The sequence below is a fragment of the Podarcis bocagei genome, assembly GCF_964188305.1.
Source record: "Podarcis bocagei genome assembly, chromosome: 5".
NCBI classification, from domain to species: Eukaryota; Metazoa; Chordata; class Lepidosauria; order Squamata; family Lacertidae; genus Podarcis; species Podarcis bocagei.
In genome coordinates this window covers 116104-133320 of record NC_138129.1, presented here as the reverse complement: position 1 = coordinate 133320, position 17217 = coordinate 116104, and the positions used below count along the sequence as shown (strand labels likewise).

At 51.9% G+C, this 17217-nt stretch overlaps 1 protein-coding gene across 1 annotated transcript in view; it reads left to right on the top strand.

The window, feature by feature from the left end:
- The first annotated feature begins 3974 nt into the window (after positions 1-3974).
- The window catches only part of LOC308587201 (maestro heat-like repeat family member 5), a 38554-nt gene continuing 25311 nt past the window's right edge, over positions 3975-17217 (top strand). The window contains exons 1-4 of the mRNA XM_081194577.1: positions 3975-4070; positions 6505-6621; positions 7959-8069; positions 17036-17176. Of these exons, the coding sequence (XP_081050703.1) occupies positions 4014-4070; positions 6505-6621; positions 7959-8069; positions 17036-17176 (426 nt within the window). The 5' untranslated portion in view covers positions 3975-4013. The remainder of the gene's footprint in view (positions 4071-6504; positions 6622-7958; positions 8070-17035; positions 17177-17217) is intronic.

Below are 17217 nucleotides of genomic sequence, written 5' to 3'. Positions count from 1 at the left end.
AAAATGACAATTTCTTATCCAGAGATTCTATTTATTTTTTTAAAATAATTTTTTTTATTGATTTTTCCATGGATTCTACTTCTAACACTATATCTTTAACAATTTTTCATATTTCGACCCTCCTCCCCTGGACTTCCCTCGTACTCACATTTGTTTTATTTCCCTATTGTTCACCTTGCGTATTTGATGTTTCCCCAAAATTTCCTCAATACATATAGTCTTATTTTTTGTTGTAGACAGTTGTGATTGTTCACTCAAACCCTGCCAATGAGTCCATTTCTTTATGTTGCCTCTTCATATATGTTGTAAATGGTTCCCATTCTCTTTTAAAGTCTTTGTTGTCCTTTTCATGTAATTTTTCTGTTAGTTTTGCCAGTTCTGCATATTCCATAAGTTTCCCTTGCCATTGTTCTTTCGTGGGTATTTCTTCTGTCTTCCAAGTTTGTGCTAATAAAATTCTTGCCGCTGTTGTTGCATACATAAATAATTCCCAGTTTTCTTTTTTTACATCTTGGTCTAAAATTCCTAGAAGGAATGCTTCTGGTTCTTAACAAAAGTCTTTTTACACAGTTTTGTCAATTCATTATATATCATTTCCCAATAATTCCTAATCTTTTTGCATCTTGCAGGATGCCTTTTTTCCTAAAAAGAAAAAATAAAAACAAGATCTACCCCTCGTATGATGAGGCCCCTGCCCTACTGCCGCCATTGGCGAAGCCTTCAACATCAGCCACAGAGGGCAGGAGGAAAAATCAAGTTGCACCCAAAAACAAGATCTACCCCTCATTTGAGGAAGAGGCCCCTGTCCTACTGCCAGCATTGGCAAAGCCTACACCATCAGCGGCAGAGGCCAGGGCGGCAGAGGCCAGACCCCTAGTCTTGCCAGGGCTGGTCCAGCCCCAGACCAGCACTTTTCAGCAGGCAAGCAGGCAAGATAGCAGGCAAGACCCAAGCAGGGAAGACTCAAGACAGCAGCGGCCCTTGTCCCTGCCCAGCAAGCAAGACACAAGCCAGCAGCGGCCCTCAAAAAAGAAGAGCCTTGCGGACTCTGGGCCAGCGTTCCCAGGTGAGTAGGCAGAACCAGATCCCTTTTGGGTTCCCCTTGGCCTTAGACTTGGTGTTTACCTCTACGGATGTTGGTGATCTGACACTAACAAAAGAAGTGCCATGGTCAGATCACTTCCTGGCGCAACTGGACTACTCCGCGACCCTTCCCCTCTGCAGGGAGGTGGGACCAATTCGGATGGTCCGACCCCGCTACTTAATGGATCCAACTGGTTTCCAGAGAGTGGTAGGGGATGTTTTATCCCAAGTTGATGGCCTCTCGGCTGATTCCCTGGTGGCCCCTTGGAATGCGGAGTTAACCAGGGCTATTGACTGTCTGGCTCCGAAGCGCCCTCTCCGATTGCATGGAGCCCGGACAGCCCCGTGGTTTTCCCCAGAGCTGAGGGCGATGAAACAATCGTTGAGACAGCTAGAGCACTGATGGCGGAAAACTCACTCTGAATCAGACTGGACACGGGCTAGAGCTCAACGTCGAGCCTACCAAGTGGCAATGGCGACGGCATCTGCAGAAAACAGCAGTAGGAGACTTTTTCAGGTGGTTCGCAATCTATCGGAACCACCTGCACCACCGGGGCCTGGTAGGGACCCCAAGATCTCCTGCAATGCTTTTGCAAAGTTTTTTGCAAATAAAATTGCTCAGATTCATAAGGAGGTAGACTCCACCGTGGGAGCAGGGCCAGGGCAGGAGAGTGCTAGAGTTCTGTCTGGTCCTGTTACATGGGATCAATTCCAATCTGTTACCTCCGAGGATGTGGACAGGCTGCTTGGACAAGTGAAACTGGCCACCTGTCTCCTTGATCCTTGCCCATCCTGGCTGATAAAAGCGAGCTGGGAAGGGCTGGGCGATGGGCTTCGTGGGGTGGTGAATGCTTCTCTCTGTGAGGGAACATTCCCAGATCCGCTGAAAGAGGCAGTCATTAAACCGCTTCTTAAAAAAAAAATCTTTAGACCCAGCCAGTTTGGTCAACTATCGCCCAGTCTCAAATCTGCCATTCTTGGGCAAGGTGATTGAGCAGGTGGTTGCCGAACAACTCCAAGCACGCCTGGAGGATGCGGACCATTTGGATCCCTTCCAATCGGGATTCAGGCCTCACCGTGGGACTGAAACTGCCTTGGTCGCGCTGGTTGATGATCTCCGGCGGGCTAGGGACAAAGGAGAGAGCTGTTTCCTAGTTCTGCTGGATCTCTCAGCGGCCTTTGACACCATCGACCATAACATCCTTCTGGACCGTCTTGAGGGGCTGGGAGATGGCGGCACTGCTATACGGTGGTTCCGCTCCTTTCTCCTGGGCCGTGTCCAGAAAGTGGTGTTGGGGGATGAGTGTTCAGACCCCTGGGCTCTCACTTGTGGGGTGCCTCAGGGTTCTGTCCTCATCCCCATGCTTTTTAATATCTATATGAAGCCGCTGGGAGAGATCATCGGGGGTTTGGGCTGGGTGTTCATCAGTATGCGGATGATACCCAGCTCTACCTCTCCTTTAAATCAGAACCAGTGAAGGCGGTGAAGGTCCTGTGTGAGTGCCTGGTACGCTCCATCTGGTACGCAGGCTGAGACCCTACCTGCCCGCGAACTGTCTCGCCAGAGTGGTGCATGCTCTAGTCATCTCCCGCTTGGACTACTGCAATGCGCTCTACGTGGGGCTACCTTTGAAGGTGACCCAGAAACTGCAATTAATCCAGAATGTGGCAGCTAGGCTGGTGACTGGGAGCGGCCACCGGGACCACATAACACTGGTTCTGAGAGATCTGCATTGGCTCCCAGTACGTTTCCGAGCATGATTCAAAGTGTTAGTGCTGACCTTTAAAGCCCTAAACGGCCTCGGTCCTGTATACCTGAAGGAGCGTCTCCACTCCCATCGTTCAGCCTGGACACTGAGGTCCAGCTCCGAGGGCCTTCTGGCGGTTCCCTCATTGCGAGAAGTGAGGCTACAGGGAACCAGGCAGAGGGCCTTCTCGGTGGTGGCGCCCACCCTGTGGAATACCCTCCCTTCAGATGTGCAGGAAATAAGTAGCTATCCTATCTTTAAAAGACATCTGAAGGCAGCCCTGTTTAGGGAAGTTTTTAACATTTAACGCTGTATTGTTTTTAATACTTGATTGGGAGCCGCCCAGAGTGGCTGGGGAAACTCAGCCAGATGGGCGGGGTATAAATAATGAATTATTATTATTATGATACAAGGCTGGGGTCTCTCTTGGTTTCCTTGATGTCTGGGTGCAAGTCCCCCCCACCCCACCCCTCCTTGTTATGAGGCGTGTAACATGGAGCAGGGACTTCCGGGTGGCTGCCCCTGTTCTGCATTGCTGGGGGTTGGACTAGGTGACCCCGCAGGTCCCTTCAGACGCTACAGTTCTATGATCCCTGTTCAGATATGGCATGCACCCGCTCATTGCAACAGGCGAGAAGCCCCCTGAGAAAGAACTTGCCGTCTTTTCTCGTGTATAAGACTAGGTTTTTTACCCCCCAAATCAAGTGTCAAATTGGGGCTCCTCTTCTACAGGGGGAGTGCTGAGGGGGGACGGGCGCTTGGTTGTAGCTGCCAGGAGGAGATTCCTAGCCATGATTTCTTTGCTGTGGAAAGGGCTGTTGTCAACTGGCAGACGATAGGTGACTTGGTGGTTGATGCCTGCAACTGTGCAATTTGATTAATGGCTCCCTCCCCCCAAATAAAACTCAACCACTCTGGGCAACCCCTCCCCAAAAAAGCTTAACAAGTCTTGGCAATCTGCCCCCATTTCTAAATTTTGAGTGCCCAAAAATATGGAGCGTCTTATATATGGGGGCGTGTTATACATGGAAAAATACGGTACCTTTCCCTCTCATCCGCCTCATTTACTCACCCCTCTCTCTCTTTCTTTCTGAAGAACTCTCTGATGAAAACTTCAAGTTCCTGTGGATGGGTAAGAAAATGCTGGGGGGAGGAAGAACAATCCCAGAAGCTTTGGAGACAATGGATGAAAGGGAGATTTTGGACACCATCCTCCAACACCTCCAGACATCTCCCCAGGTGTGTGTGATGCAGGGTGGATTTGATTGAAATCAAATCAATTTAAAACATATTTTTACATTCTTGCTTGTATAATCTTAATATTTACAACCAGATGAAGGTTTCATTTTGGGAATAATAAATTTCCAGAGTAGTTTTTACTACTGATTTGGTTATACTGTTAGAAATGCATAGACAGATAATTATGAAATTATTGTGGGGTATAATAAGTTAACTGTGTACAGACGCTTCAGGTTACCGACTCCGCTAACCCAGAAATAGTACCTTGTGTTAAGAACTGCCATCGGCTCAGGGGCGAGAGGGGAAAAGCCGGGTGGATTACAGAGAGCCCCCAAAGATTGTGAGAAGCAGCAGTTCCTCAGCGGAGGAAGGAGAGGAGATGCAGGGGTCGGAGGAGGCAAGGCGGTGCCTGGACACCTTGCCTGAGCAAAGCGGGGAGGAGGGGGGGTCCCCCATTACCCAAGCCTTCCTTGCGCAGTAGGCTTCCGCGCAGAGAGGGGAGGCGCAGACTGGGCGCCAAGAAATTACTCTGCTGGGGAAGGTTGAAGGGCCGCCCACTCTCAGATTCTGCCCGTGAATGAGCAAGACAGGGAATAGAGGCGCTCTGCATTCTAAAAGTTTTGATCACTAAGAAGAAAGCTTGAAAACTGACTCTTGAGCCATATTGCCTGATTGCTCTCAAGCAACCAACCGATACCTCTAACAGTGGTGCTTCAGGTTAAGAACAGTTTCAGGTTAAGAACAGACCTCCGGAACGAGTTAAGTTCTTAACCTGAGGTACCATTGTAGATTTGGACAACTTTTCTGCTGTACCTTATTGGAAGGAGAAAAATAATCATTTCCTTAATAAGAATTTAAACAATTTATTTAACTAAAACAATAACATTATAGCTTATATATCCATGATGTAGTTAAACATTTTTTTAAAAAAAATTCTTAGACTGAATTTTAAAATAAACCCTTACTTCCCAGTGAATAGCCTCTGGACTATAATGCAACTTAAATAGAAAAATATATTCCGAAAGATTTTTCCTCTAAAAGCATTTTATTTTAGAAATCCAATTTAATTTTTTTAAAAAATGTGATTTAAATCAAAGAAATCCATTAAAAAAAATAATGGGTCATTGATTTTTATCCACCCTGGTCTGATGTTGCGCAGCGTGAACCAGGATTTCCCAACCAAGTGCCCTCTGAATGTTCTGGACCATATGCTGCCTGGGGCTGGTGGGAGCATGTAGAAGGGTTCAAGTTGAGGGGAACTGCCATTAACTATCACAGACAAAGGCAAACTCGGCCCTCCAGCTGCTTTGGGACTACAGCTCCCATCATCCCTAGCTCACAGGACCAGCAGGTCAGGGGTGATGGGCATTGGAGTCCCCAAACAGCTGGAGGGCCGTCTTTGCCTAGGCCTGAACTATTGGGAGCCTAGCTTGGAGGAAGGTCCTGTTTGCACATGCAGGAGACGACTTTCCGCTGGTGAGAAGGAGTGGCAACCGCCAGTCTGGGGGGGCTTGAAAAGAGGACCAGGCAAACTTGGGGAAGCAGAGAAGACGATCAGTGCAGGATCTGTAGACCGGAAGAAGAACCAATCCATGAACTTGATTTGGTGGGGTGACTTGGACCCCAGGAAATGTTGCATGTTTTTTTCTTTATTCAGAAGCATTCCTGCCTCCAACAGTGGAGGAAGAGCAATTGGGACATGCTGAACTTGTCAACTTTCAAATTCCCCAAATGAGGAATAATAAAGAGTTGTAATAGGGACGCGGATGGCGCTGTGGGTTAAACCACTGTGCTGCTTGGGCTTGCCGATCGGAAGGTTGGTGGTTCGAATCCCTGCGATGGGGTGAGCTCCCGTTGTTCGGTCCCAGCTCCTGCCCACCTAGCAGTTCAAAAGCACATAGTGCAAGTAAAATAATAATAATAATAATAATAATAATAATAATAATAATAATAATAATAATAATAATAATAATATATTTATATCCAATCCCTCCCCAGCCGAAGCCAGTACTGCTCCGGCTGGAAGGTAAACGGCATTTCCGTGTGCTGCTCTGGTTTCGCCAGAAGCGACTTAGTCATGCTGGCCACATGACCTGGAAAAACTGTCTGCAGAAGCGGACAAATGCCGGCTCCCTCGGCCTTAAAGCGAGATGAGCTTTAAGCCCAGAGTCATTTGCGACTGGACTTAATTGTCAGGGGTCCCTTTACCTTTACCTTTAAAGAGTTGTAACATGACTTGGGAATTCAGAAGATGTGTAAAATTGCATACAAATCATTAAAACAATTGCCTAGTACTTGCAATCTATTATTATTATTTAGTATTACCCGACATTTTCAGACGCTAAAATTGAAATTCTTTGGTTTTCCAAAAGCAGTTGATGTAGCTGGTGGGGTCTCCTCCCTGTGACTCACCCAAACCTTCCCCAACCCTTAGAATGCCCTCTATAGATATTATGGACTCAAGCTGCGGGATTCCAGGAGCGCAGAGACAGTCCACCAGTACCTGCACTTACTCCTGAGGTTGGCTCTCGAAGAGGAAGCAGACAGAGAGGTGAGTGAATGTGTGGGACTGTGACTGTGCTCACACGGAGACTCTCCACCTCCAGCCGTGTCCTGGAAGAGCCTCCTCCTTCTGAACCCTCCTGCTTCAAGCGCCTCCCCAGGCTGCTCCCCAGTGTCCCACCACCACAATCCAGGGTCCCCCACTCTTACTCATCCAGCCAGTCCCTGACATTACCCCACAGACCCCACCAGCCCTCTGTCCTGATTTCCGGATTGGTCTCTGCTCGTGCCCTCCCGGTCACCCCCTCAAAGGAGGAACAGTTTTTCAGCATTCAACATATCTGGGGCAGATTTGTTTAGTTTTGGGTTCGATCAGAGCAGCCAACAAGTGGCCCTCAATGCCTTTCTTGGCAGCCCTCAGCAACCTTGGAGGCACCCCTACACACCTGTAAGCCTTGCACCGCCTTCCCAAAGCTGGGTAAGGAGGTGCTGGGCTTGGGGAAGGAGGCAGGTGTGATCTGTCAGGGTCCTAGAGTCCTCAGTTAGCTCTTTCCCACCTTTGGCAAGAAGGTGGGAAGGCGCTAGGTCCCACCAGAGCCTCGTGCCTCCTTCCCAAAACCCAGCGCCTCACCTGCCTACCTTTGGGAAGGCAGCATGCAGGCCGGGGCGTGTGTGTCAAATGTTGGCCTTGCTCCCCTCTCCCACATGACAAGTCAGTGTGCAGCCCACAGGTTCTGTGCTGAACTACTCTTGTGGCCCACTTGGTATGAGAAATTGGAGCACCCTGGTTTAGATGGTGCATATTCCTGCTCTGGCGCCTTTGGGTGAGGGGTGGATTACAAATACTTCCAGTGTATAAATGATGCATTTTAATGTAGTTGGGTGTTTAATGAAGCCAAGAACTGTATCACAAGATTCGAAAATGTCAGAATGCAAGGCATCCTTGCATTGCAAGCTGCACATGAGTCTGGGAGGTGTGGTCTGGTCAGTTCACATCAGAATCCACAGAAATATCGTTCTTCAAACCACCCCTATTATTATCCAGGATGAAAGAATCTGTTCAAATTGGTTCTCTAAGTGTCTCATTTCCCCACTCTTAAATTTGGTTCCCCACATTTTGCAGCAATCTGCTTACAGAATCACATTTATCCTCCGTCCCTCATGATCAGCTTAGCTTAATGGTTGCCATCAATTTCATTTTAATTGATTTTAATTAATTTTTATAATGAAATGTTTTTAGAATGTTGTACTATTTTATTGTTGTTAGCCGCCCTGAGCCCGGCTTTGGCTGGGGAGGGTGGGATATAAATAAAATTTATTACTATTATTATTATCACTAATTGCAATCAAGAAAATGACATGTTTGACATGCCTCATTCTCTCTAGGGAATTTCTGAGGCTATCGGTGTGGCTTCAAGCACCCATATTTCCCAGGTGCTGGTGGCAGTGCGGGATTTTGGCCGCGCAGCCATTAAAAGGAAGACTGAGACGTCTGAGGTAAGGGTGTGAAGTGAGGAAGGAGCATAGCAAGAGTGTAGGTCAGCCACCCCCAGCCTTGTGCCCCTTCCCCATCCGTGTGTTTTGAGTTGGAACTCCCATCAGCCCCTGACAGCATGGCCAATGGTTAGACGAAGATCCTGGCAAATTGGATCCTTAGCAGCTATTTACATCCACACCAAAGCATGTGAAGCAGCCTCTGGGTTCCTCTGATCTAGGAAAACAGAGCTGTGTTGGAGAAGAACAAATCCTGCCCCATTTCCAAATATGCTCTTTTTCAAGGGATGGGATCCTTACCATTCCAAAAAGGCAATTAGATCTGCTCATCCTCTCAGTATGGAAGCCAGACAACTTCCTCTGTGGGTATGTCTCAGTCATCCTTCTGAAGTGGGCTCCAGCAGTCCTGTCTCTGTGGCTCCAGATCCTAGATCTGATCTGATCCCTTGACTCAGTCAGTCAGTCAAACGGAATCGTTAGAAACCATTGGTCATCCCCAGAGTACATGCAATACAAAAGTACACTGGCCCATGTTTTTAGGTTGGTTGTCAGATGGTTGGTTGGCATTTCCTCAATAGTGGAAGCTAATGGGGGACCCCAAGGGTCATCTAGTCCAACCCCCTCCAATGCAGGAATCTCAGCTCAAGCATCCCTGAGAGATGGCCATCCAACCTCCAACGGAGAGTCCACAACCTCCCAAGGGAGAGTGTTGTGCTGTCAGAAAGCTTTGAATGAAGAACCTCTTAGAGTTTGGAAGAGGGGACACCACTCCAACTGAGGGGAGGGAGCAGAAACCAAGAGAGAAGGCAGTCGGCAGGCTGGGAGAGGCAGAGAGAAAGAGGGGAGAGGTTTCAGCTGCATCCCGGGGCAGGGCAGCTGCCAAATTTGCTCTCGTGCAAGGGTTCTTCTGCTTACGGGAGTGCCTGCTGGCCCCATTCAACTATGTTCTAGAGTAGACCCATTGAATTTAATGAAGATGACTAAGTTAGGCCCATTCATTTCAACAGGTCTACTTGAAGCAAAGCATAGTTGAGTGTCACTCTCTGTGTTCACCTCCATATATTTGTCAATTAAGCAAATTATTACAAAGGCATAGTAACTGCGTGCGGATCTAACAGTTCCATAACCTGAGGGGGCCTTGGGGTCATGTGCCCCCGACTCTCCAATTCTCCAACCTAGCTGGAAGGGATCAGAACCTTTTCCTTCCACTTTCAGTTAACTTCCCTCAAGCTTCCGGTCTCCTTTTTGCAACTGTGCTAGAGGAGAAGGGAGCAGGAGCCGATGAGTCCAAGGCTCATTCACACAATACTAAACCATAGTTTATCACAGAGGTAACCAAAATGGTGCCCTTCAGATGCTACAGACTGCAACTCCCATCCCTCCTGACCACTGGCCATACTGGCTGAGGCTGATGGGAGCTAGAGGCCAACCTATGTTGATGCCCTCTGGTTTATTGTCACATCTGAACGCAGCCCTGAACTCTCTTGTGCTCTGCCATCCAAGAGAAATGAAACCCAGGAGTGTGGTACCCCTGGATTTTTGATGTGAGTTGGGAAATGACCAAGGAAATTTCCCAACCCTCACTATGGAGAAGATGAGCAGATCCACCCGGTTCATTTTAATTTTAAAAAAGCAGCTCCCATGGAAAAGAGCACCAGTGGTCAGTCTACCCTACACTGTCCTGTACTTTCTCCCTGGTTGACTGACCAAACCCAAAGAGAACACCTTCATGGTTCCTTGTTGTCAGAGCTGCTCGAAGATCCTAGCTCACAGAGGATCACGCTAGCCAGCGATCATTAAGTAAAAGTCTTTATTGAGTTACAGTTTCCATTCTCAAGCTGCTGCGTGCAACTCTACGTCTAGTAGCTAGATCGGCGAAGCTCCGTCTGATTCTCCGCCCCTTGTGCACCAACTTAATATCCTAGCCCTGCTCCACCTTTTCCGCCTGACTGTTCTCCTCTGGGTCCCTCTGCCCCCCGGGGTTTCTTCCTTCCGGGATTCTTCTGACGCTGACCCGGACCCTCCTGCCTCCTTGCGCCGGGCTTTAGGACCTGGCTCCCTTTCCGGGCTGCTTACTGCGCCGCCTTCCTCTGCATTTGAACTTGGCGCGCGCGCCCAACCTTCCACTTTCTGCTTAACCGTTTCTTCGCTCCCCGATGGAGGTGTGGCCACTCCTGACTCATGCCCTCCCTCCTGTGGTGAGCTGCCAGCGCTTGCCCCCTGGCTCCCTTCCTCCTCCCTGCTCCCTAGCGGTGACGCTGGTCCCGATTTCCAACTGCTCTCCTCTGAGTCCCCTCTGGCTCTATCTTCCTGGGGTGCCCCCCTAAACTCCCCCCTTGCCCTGGCCACTGGTGCTCCTTTCTGTGAATCCTCTGATTCACTGGAAAGACTCGGAGATCTCGGGTCGTCGTCATCACTCATCTTTTCTTCTGCCTCCTCCCCTTCGCTCTCTGTTTCCTCCCTTGCCCTTGCCTCTGCTCCTAAACCCCTGACATCCATCCCCCCCTCGAAGCCCCCCATTCCCCCCTCCCCTCCTTCCGGTGCTGGAGCTGGGTGCTGCTGTTGCAAAGGGACGAACGTCGGATATCGGTCGCTTCCCGTGGCGGGCCTCCATCTGAAGGCTCCCGGGTCTTCCTCCCTGCTCCCGTCGACGACGGTCACCTCCGCTTCCATCTCTGTGCCGCCGTGCTCGAAACCAGGGTCGTCCCCGAAAACGTCCATGTCCGTCTCTCCCTCACTTCCTCCTGGCGGCGTTGCTCGTCCTGGGCATTCCAGCCACTTTCTGCGGAACTGCTCCTCTGGTTTATCGTCCCACCAATACGAGGGTTCTGATGCAGATCCCGAGGGTGACCCCTCCGGGGAACGGACGTCTTGTGTCGGGTCCTCGTCCGAGTCGAACCCCCGGAAAGTGCTGGCCGAAAGCGTGGGCGTGAAAAGCCAGTCGTCGAAAAAGTCTGCTGGCATTGGTCTATGTGGGAAGAGGGCGTGAAACTCGTCTTTGAGTAGAGGTTCGTCCAAGGCGTAGCCCGGCACCCAGCTGTTCGCACTGGCCGGGGTGCCCTCCTTGGCGAGAAAGTATTCTACCCCCTCTTCCCCCCATCTGGAGTCCAAAATCTCCGTGACTTCGTTGAAGCGCTCCTTCTGTGCCACTCCCGCGTGCCCTGTTCTGTCTCTGACCGGACTCGGCGCCGTTCCGGGTTCCTGGAACCTGTGCGGTGCCTTGTAGGGAGTGAGCACCGATCTGTGGAACACCGGATGCATTCTGGAACCCTCCGGAAGTGCCAGTCTGAAAGCTACCGGGTTGACCTGCTCTTCGACTTGGTAGGGCCCCAGTTGTTTATGCCCTAGTTTCTTCTTGGCCAACGACCTGGCCGGCACTGCGTGGGCTGCTAACCAGACCCAGTCTCCCACGTGGAGCTCTTCGCCAACCCTTCTGTGCTTGTCCGCTTGTACCTTGTATGCGTGTTTGGCCAGCTCCAGGTGGCGCCTCAGCTGATCATGGACTTCCTGCAGCTCCGACGCGAACGCATCTGCTGTCTGCGGCTCCCCCTCCCCCATTCTTTCCAGTCCCGGGAAGGTTCTGGGGTGCCTCCCATTGTTGGCGAAGAACGGCGTGACCCCCGTGGACACGTGCTTCGTGTTGTTGTAGGCGAACTCGGCAAGCGGCAGGTAATCCACCCACGTCGCAGGCTGTTGATTTGCATAACATCTCAGGTACTGCTGCATGATGGCATTGACCCGCTCCGCTTGTCCGTTGGTCTGCGGGTGTCTCGCCGACGCCAGGTTGATCTTGACGTTCAGGAAGCCCATCAGCTTCTGCCAGAAATTCGAGATGAACTGCCGCCCCCGGTCGGACAGAATGGACCGTGGCAGACCGTGAACCTTGAACACGTGGTCTATGAACAGTTTGGCGGTTTGCTCCGCCATGGCCACCTTCGCACACGGAATGAAATGTGCCATCTTGGAAAACAGGTCCACCACCACCAGCACTGCCGTCTTGCCTCTCGAGCTGGGCAGATCTGTGACAAAGTCCAGAGCCACCCTTTCCCAGGGTTCGACCGGAGTTTGCAGCGGTTCCAACAGTCCGGCCGGCGGTCTGTGCACTGGCTTGGCCCTCTGGCAGGTGTCACACCTCGCCACGTAGTCTGCGACCTCCCCTCTCATTCCAGGCCACCAGAAATCCCTGGCTACTAATTCCACCGTCTTCTCCTTGCCAAAGTGCCCGGCCGTGGGCGCGTCGTGCAGCTGCTGCAGCACCTTGGCGCGAAGGTCGTCTCCCGGCACGTAGATGGCCCCTTTACGGATGAGCAATCCATCTCGTAGCTGGAAACCGTCGGCCGCAGCCTTGCCCCTTTGCACCTCTGCCATCTTTGCTTGCGCGAAGGAGTCATCCTGCAACGCTCGTCGCACCGCCTCCAGGTCCACGGTGGCCGCGGCGCACGCCCACACTGTTGGTGCGAAGATGTGCATGGCGGCCGCTGGCGTTGCGTCCTCCAGATACTGTGGCTTACGGGAGAGGGCGTCCGCCATGATGTTAGTGTCCCCCGGGACATACTCTATGCGGAAGTCGAAGTTCGCAAAGAACTCAGCCCAACGTATCTGCCTCTGGTTTAGGAACTGTGCCGTGCGCCAGTGCTCCAGATTCTTGTGGTCCGTGCAAACCTGCACCGTGTGCTTGGCGCCGATCAGGAAGTGCCTCCACGCTTTGAACGCTGCATGAATGGCCAGCAACTCCCTGTCCCAGATGGTGTAGTTCTGCTCGGACTTGCTGAGCTTCCTGGAGTAAAACGCTCCCGGTCGCCACACCCCCTGCTGGTCCTTCTGCAGCAGGACCGCCCCCACGGCTCTGTCCGAGGCGTCTGTCTCCACCCTCATCGGCCTGCTGGGGTTGACATGAAGCAGCTGCTCTTCCGACGCGAAGAGACGCTTGAGTGCCTGAAAGGACTGCTCCGCCTGCTCCGTCCAAACGAACTTCTTTTTCTTGGAGCTAAGCGTGTCTGTGATGGCCGCTGTCTGCATAGCGAAGCCTTTGATAAACTTGCGATAGAAGTTCGCGAAGCCGACAAACCGTTGGACCTCCTTCCGGTTGCGTGGACTCTTCCAATCCAACACCGCTCGAACCTTGGCGCTGTCCATGGCGAGCCCCTTGTCAGACAGCTTGTAGCCCAGAAAGTCCACCTCCGTCACGTCAAATTGGCACTTCTCCAGCTTGGCGTAGAGCCTATGTTGCTTTAGCCTGCTCAGCACTTCCTTGACGTGCCCGTCATGCTCCCGCTGCGATTCCGAAAAGATCAGGATGTCATCTAAGAAACAGACGCACGTCTTGTAGAGAAGTCCCGCCAACACGTGATGCATGAAAGCTTGAAAAACGTGGGAGCCATTTTGCAATCCAAAAGGCATAACTCTATATTCGTAGGTCCCCAGTGGCGTGAACATGGCCGTCTTCCACTCATCTCCTTCCCGCATGCGAATGAGGTTGTACGCCCCTCGCAGGTCCAACTTGGTGAACACTTTTCCCTTCCGCACCTTCGCTAGGAGGTCGTCGATTCGGGGCATGGGGAAGTCCGATGGCTTGGTCCCACTGTTTAAAATGCGATAGTCCACGACCAGTCTTTTTTGGGGCGTGTCTCGCTTTTTAACAAAGAATACAGGACTGCCCCCCGCTGCCTTGGACTCTCGGATGAAACCGCGCTCCAAATTATGATCTATGAACTCCTTGAGTTCTTGCAGTTCGTCCTCTGACATGGAATACAGTTTCCCTTTAGGCAGCGCCGCCCCCGGCAGCAGGTCAATTTTGCAGTCATATGGTCTGTGAGGGGGTAGTCTGTCCGCCTCCTTTTCGCAGAAAACTTCCAAAAATTCTGCGTACTTGTGGGGAATCGCTTGCAGCGTGCCTAGCAGCAGCTGTGACTCCTCTTCCTCTCCTTCCTGCCGGGGCACGATGCAGTGTTCAGCACAAAAGGAAGAGCCGAAGATCAGCTGCCTCTGGTACCAAGCCAGCGTTGGGCTGTGCTTGTCCAGCCAACTCATTCCCAATACAATGGGCGTATCCGATAGTTGAGTGACATTGAAGCTGATGACTTCTTTGTGATTCCCAAGGCGCATCACCATCGGTGGCGTCTGCTTCACCACTTGCCCCCCTAGCAGCTCCCTGCCATCCACCGTGACAACCTGCAGGGGCAGTGTGGCCGGCAGCAACTGTATAGCGTGTTTGTCGACAAAGTCCTGCCCTATAAAGTCCGCATTGCTGCCCGAGTCCATGGTGATTGGCACGTCCATGGTGATTCCATTGGGCAGCTGGAGAGATGCGGTGAGCCTCACTACTGGTTTGGGCGGGAGGGGGTTCACGGGCTGTAAAATCTCTGGGGACTGCGTCACTAACACGTCTGGCTGGGCCCCAGTGCCTCTTCCTCCAGCCAGACTGCGTCGTTTCCCTGCTGTGGTCCACCTTGCTGCGTCGCTGCAGTCACCATTGCTGAGGCTGCAGTGAGCTTGTGGGGCCTCTGGGGACACTCTTTCGCCATGTGCCCTGGCTCCTCACAGACGTAACACTTCCTGTTCCCTCTAGGAGGCTTCGCTTTCACTGCTGCCGGTGCTAGGGCTCTGGTTGCTGACTGAGCCCTTGCACCTCCAACCTCCATAGGTTCCGCTCCTCCTCCTGGTGGAGGCGTGGATTGCGCCCGCGCTGCGTCTCTGGGAAGGAAGGAGGGGCCCCTGGCTGGTTCGCGCCCTCCACGCCCTTCGTCCCTGCTCCACGGACGTTCTTCCAGCCGCACCCCCACTGCCAGTGCCCTCTGAACGACCTCCTGGGTGGTCCGGGGTCTCTCCCCCCTCGCGATTTCATCTTTAATCGAGCTGTGCAGCCCCTCCCAAAAGAGGTCTCTCACAGGGGCCGAATCTCTGTCCCATTCCAGGGCACTGACCAAAGCGAAAAAGCGGGCATGATATTGCCTTACGCTGGCCCTCCCTTGCCTTAGTCCATGCACCTCCTTCCGGGCAAGATCCACGTCAATGCTTGATAAAAAACACCCATCCATCGCTTTAAGAAAGGCATCCGCATCTTGGAGCGCCGGATCCTTATCTCTCCATAGATTGCGCAGCCATGCTTTAGCATCCCCATGCAAATGGGACATGATGAATCCCACCTTCTCTTGCTCATCTCTAAAGTCTTTATTCAGCAGTTGCAGTGCGCACAGTACATCTGCTCTAAAGTTGGGATACTGTTGCAGGTTCCCATCGAAGTGAGAGACCAGACCGCCTGTTCGTCTCGCCAACCCAATTCCCTCCTGTCTGGGTGTCTGCTTTGTAAGCACGTCTAACCTGACTTGGAGATCCCTGCAGGCGGCAGCTGCCTCCTCCTCTCTCTTCCGGGATGCGAGCGCCTCTGCATTCAGTTGTGACACTGCTTTTCTGAGTTCCTCTATCTGCTGCTCAGCCGTCATGTCGGCTGCCGTTCGTGAGCTCGCTGGTAGGCACCTGCTTCTCTCCCCTCCTCGAGGCTGTAGATGCCCACACTTGTGAGACGGAGCTTACTGTCAGAGCTGCTCGAAGATCCTAGCTCACAGAGGATCACGCTAGCCAGCGATCATTAAGTAAAAGTCTTTATTGAGTTACAGTTTCCATTCTCAAGCTGCTGCGTGCAACTCTACGTCTAGTAGCTAGATCGGCGAAGCTCCGTCTGATTCTCCGCCCCTTGTGCACCAACTTAATATCCTAGCCCTGCTCCACCTTTTCCGCCTGACTGTTCTCCTCTGGGTCCCTCTGCCCCCCGGGGTTTCTTCCTTCCGGGATTCTTCTGACGCTGACCCGGACCCTCCTGCCTCCTTGCGCCGGGCTTTAGGACCTGGCTCCCTTTCCGGGCTGCTTACTGCGCCGCCTTCCTCTGCATTTGAACTTGGCGCGCGCGCCCAACCTTCCACTTTCTGCTTAACCGTTTCTTCGCTCCCCGATGGAGGTGTGGCCACTCCTGACTCATGCCCTCCCTCCTGTGGTGAGCTGCCAGCGCTTGCCCCCTGGCTCCCTTCCTCCTCCCTGCTCCCTAGCGGTGACGCTGGTCCCGATTTCCAACTGCTCTCCTCTGAGTCCCCTCTGGCTCTATCTTCCTGGGGTGCCCCCCTAAACTCCCCCCTTGCCCTGGCCACTGGTGCTCCTTTCTGTGAATCCTCTGATTCACTGGAAAGACTCGGAGATCTCGGGTCGTCGTCATCACTCATCTTTTCTTCTGCCTCCTCCCCTTCGCTCTCTGTTTCCTCCCTTGCCCTTGCCTCTGCTCCTAAACCCCTGACACTTGTCATCCTGGGGAAAAATTGACCAGTGGGGTGTCACAGGGTTCTGTCCTGGGCCCGTTGTTGTTCCACTTTTTTTAAAAATAAATGACTTGGATGAAGGAATTGAGGGGATGCTCATCAAATTTGCAGATGACACCAAACTGGGAAGGGTAGCCAATGCCACAGAAGACAGAATCGGGATTCAAGATAACCTTAACAGATTGGAGAACTGGGCCCAAACTAACAAAATGAAATTCAGTAGGGTCAAATGTCAGGCTCTACATTTAGGCAGGAAGAACCCGATGCACATATATAGGATGGGGGAGGCCTGGCTTGCCAGCAGTTTGAGTTTCCTGGAGGAAAAAAATTACAAAATTTGTAAGTCTGCACAACAACTTGTTGTTGTTGCTTAGTCGTTTAGTCGTGTCCGACTCTTCGTGACCCCTGGACCAGAGCACGCCAGGCACTCCTGTCTTCCACTGCCTCCCGCAGCTTGGTCAAACTCATGCTGGTAGCTGCGAGAACACTGTCCAGCCATCTCGTCCTCTGTCGTCCCCTTCTCCTTGCGCCCTCCACCTTTCGCACAACAACTTACTGACTACTAATATTTTCCCAGCTGCTAAAAGGTCCCAACTAAATGGTGATTTGTCTCCAATTGCACTTAAGGTTCCCAAACTCACTTTCCCCATCCTTTCCCTCCAGAATACTAGCGAGACCAATGCCAGTATCACCGCCATCCTTTGCTGCGGGCAAATGGCATTCGGGGCACGGCAGGATGAGCTCCCCCTTTTCATAGACCTCATAACACAGGAGCTCCTCTTCCAATTCCAGAACAGCAGGAAGGTATGGCTCTGATTATCACACGGACTCCTGTTGTTTGTTCT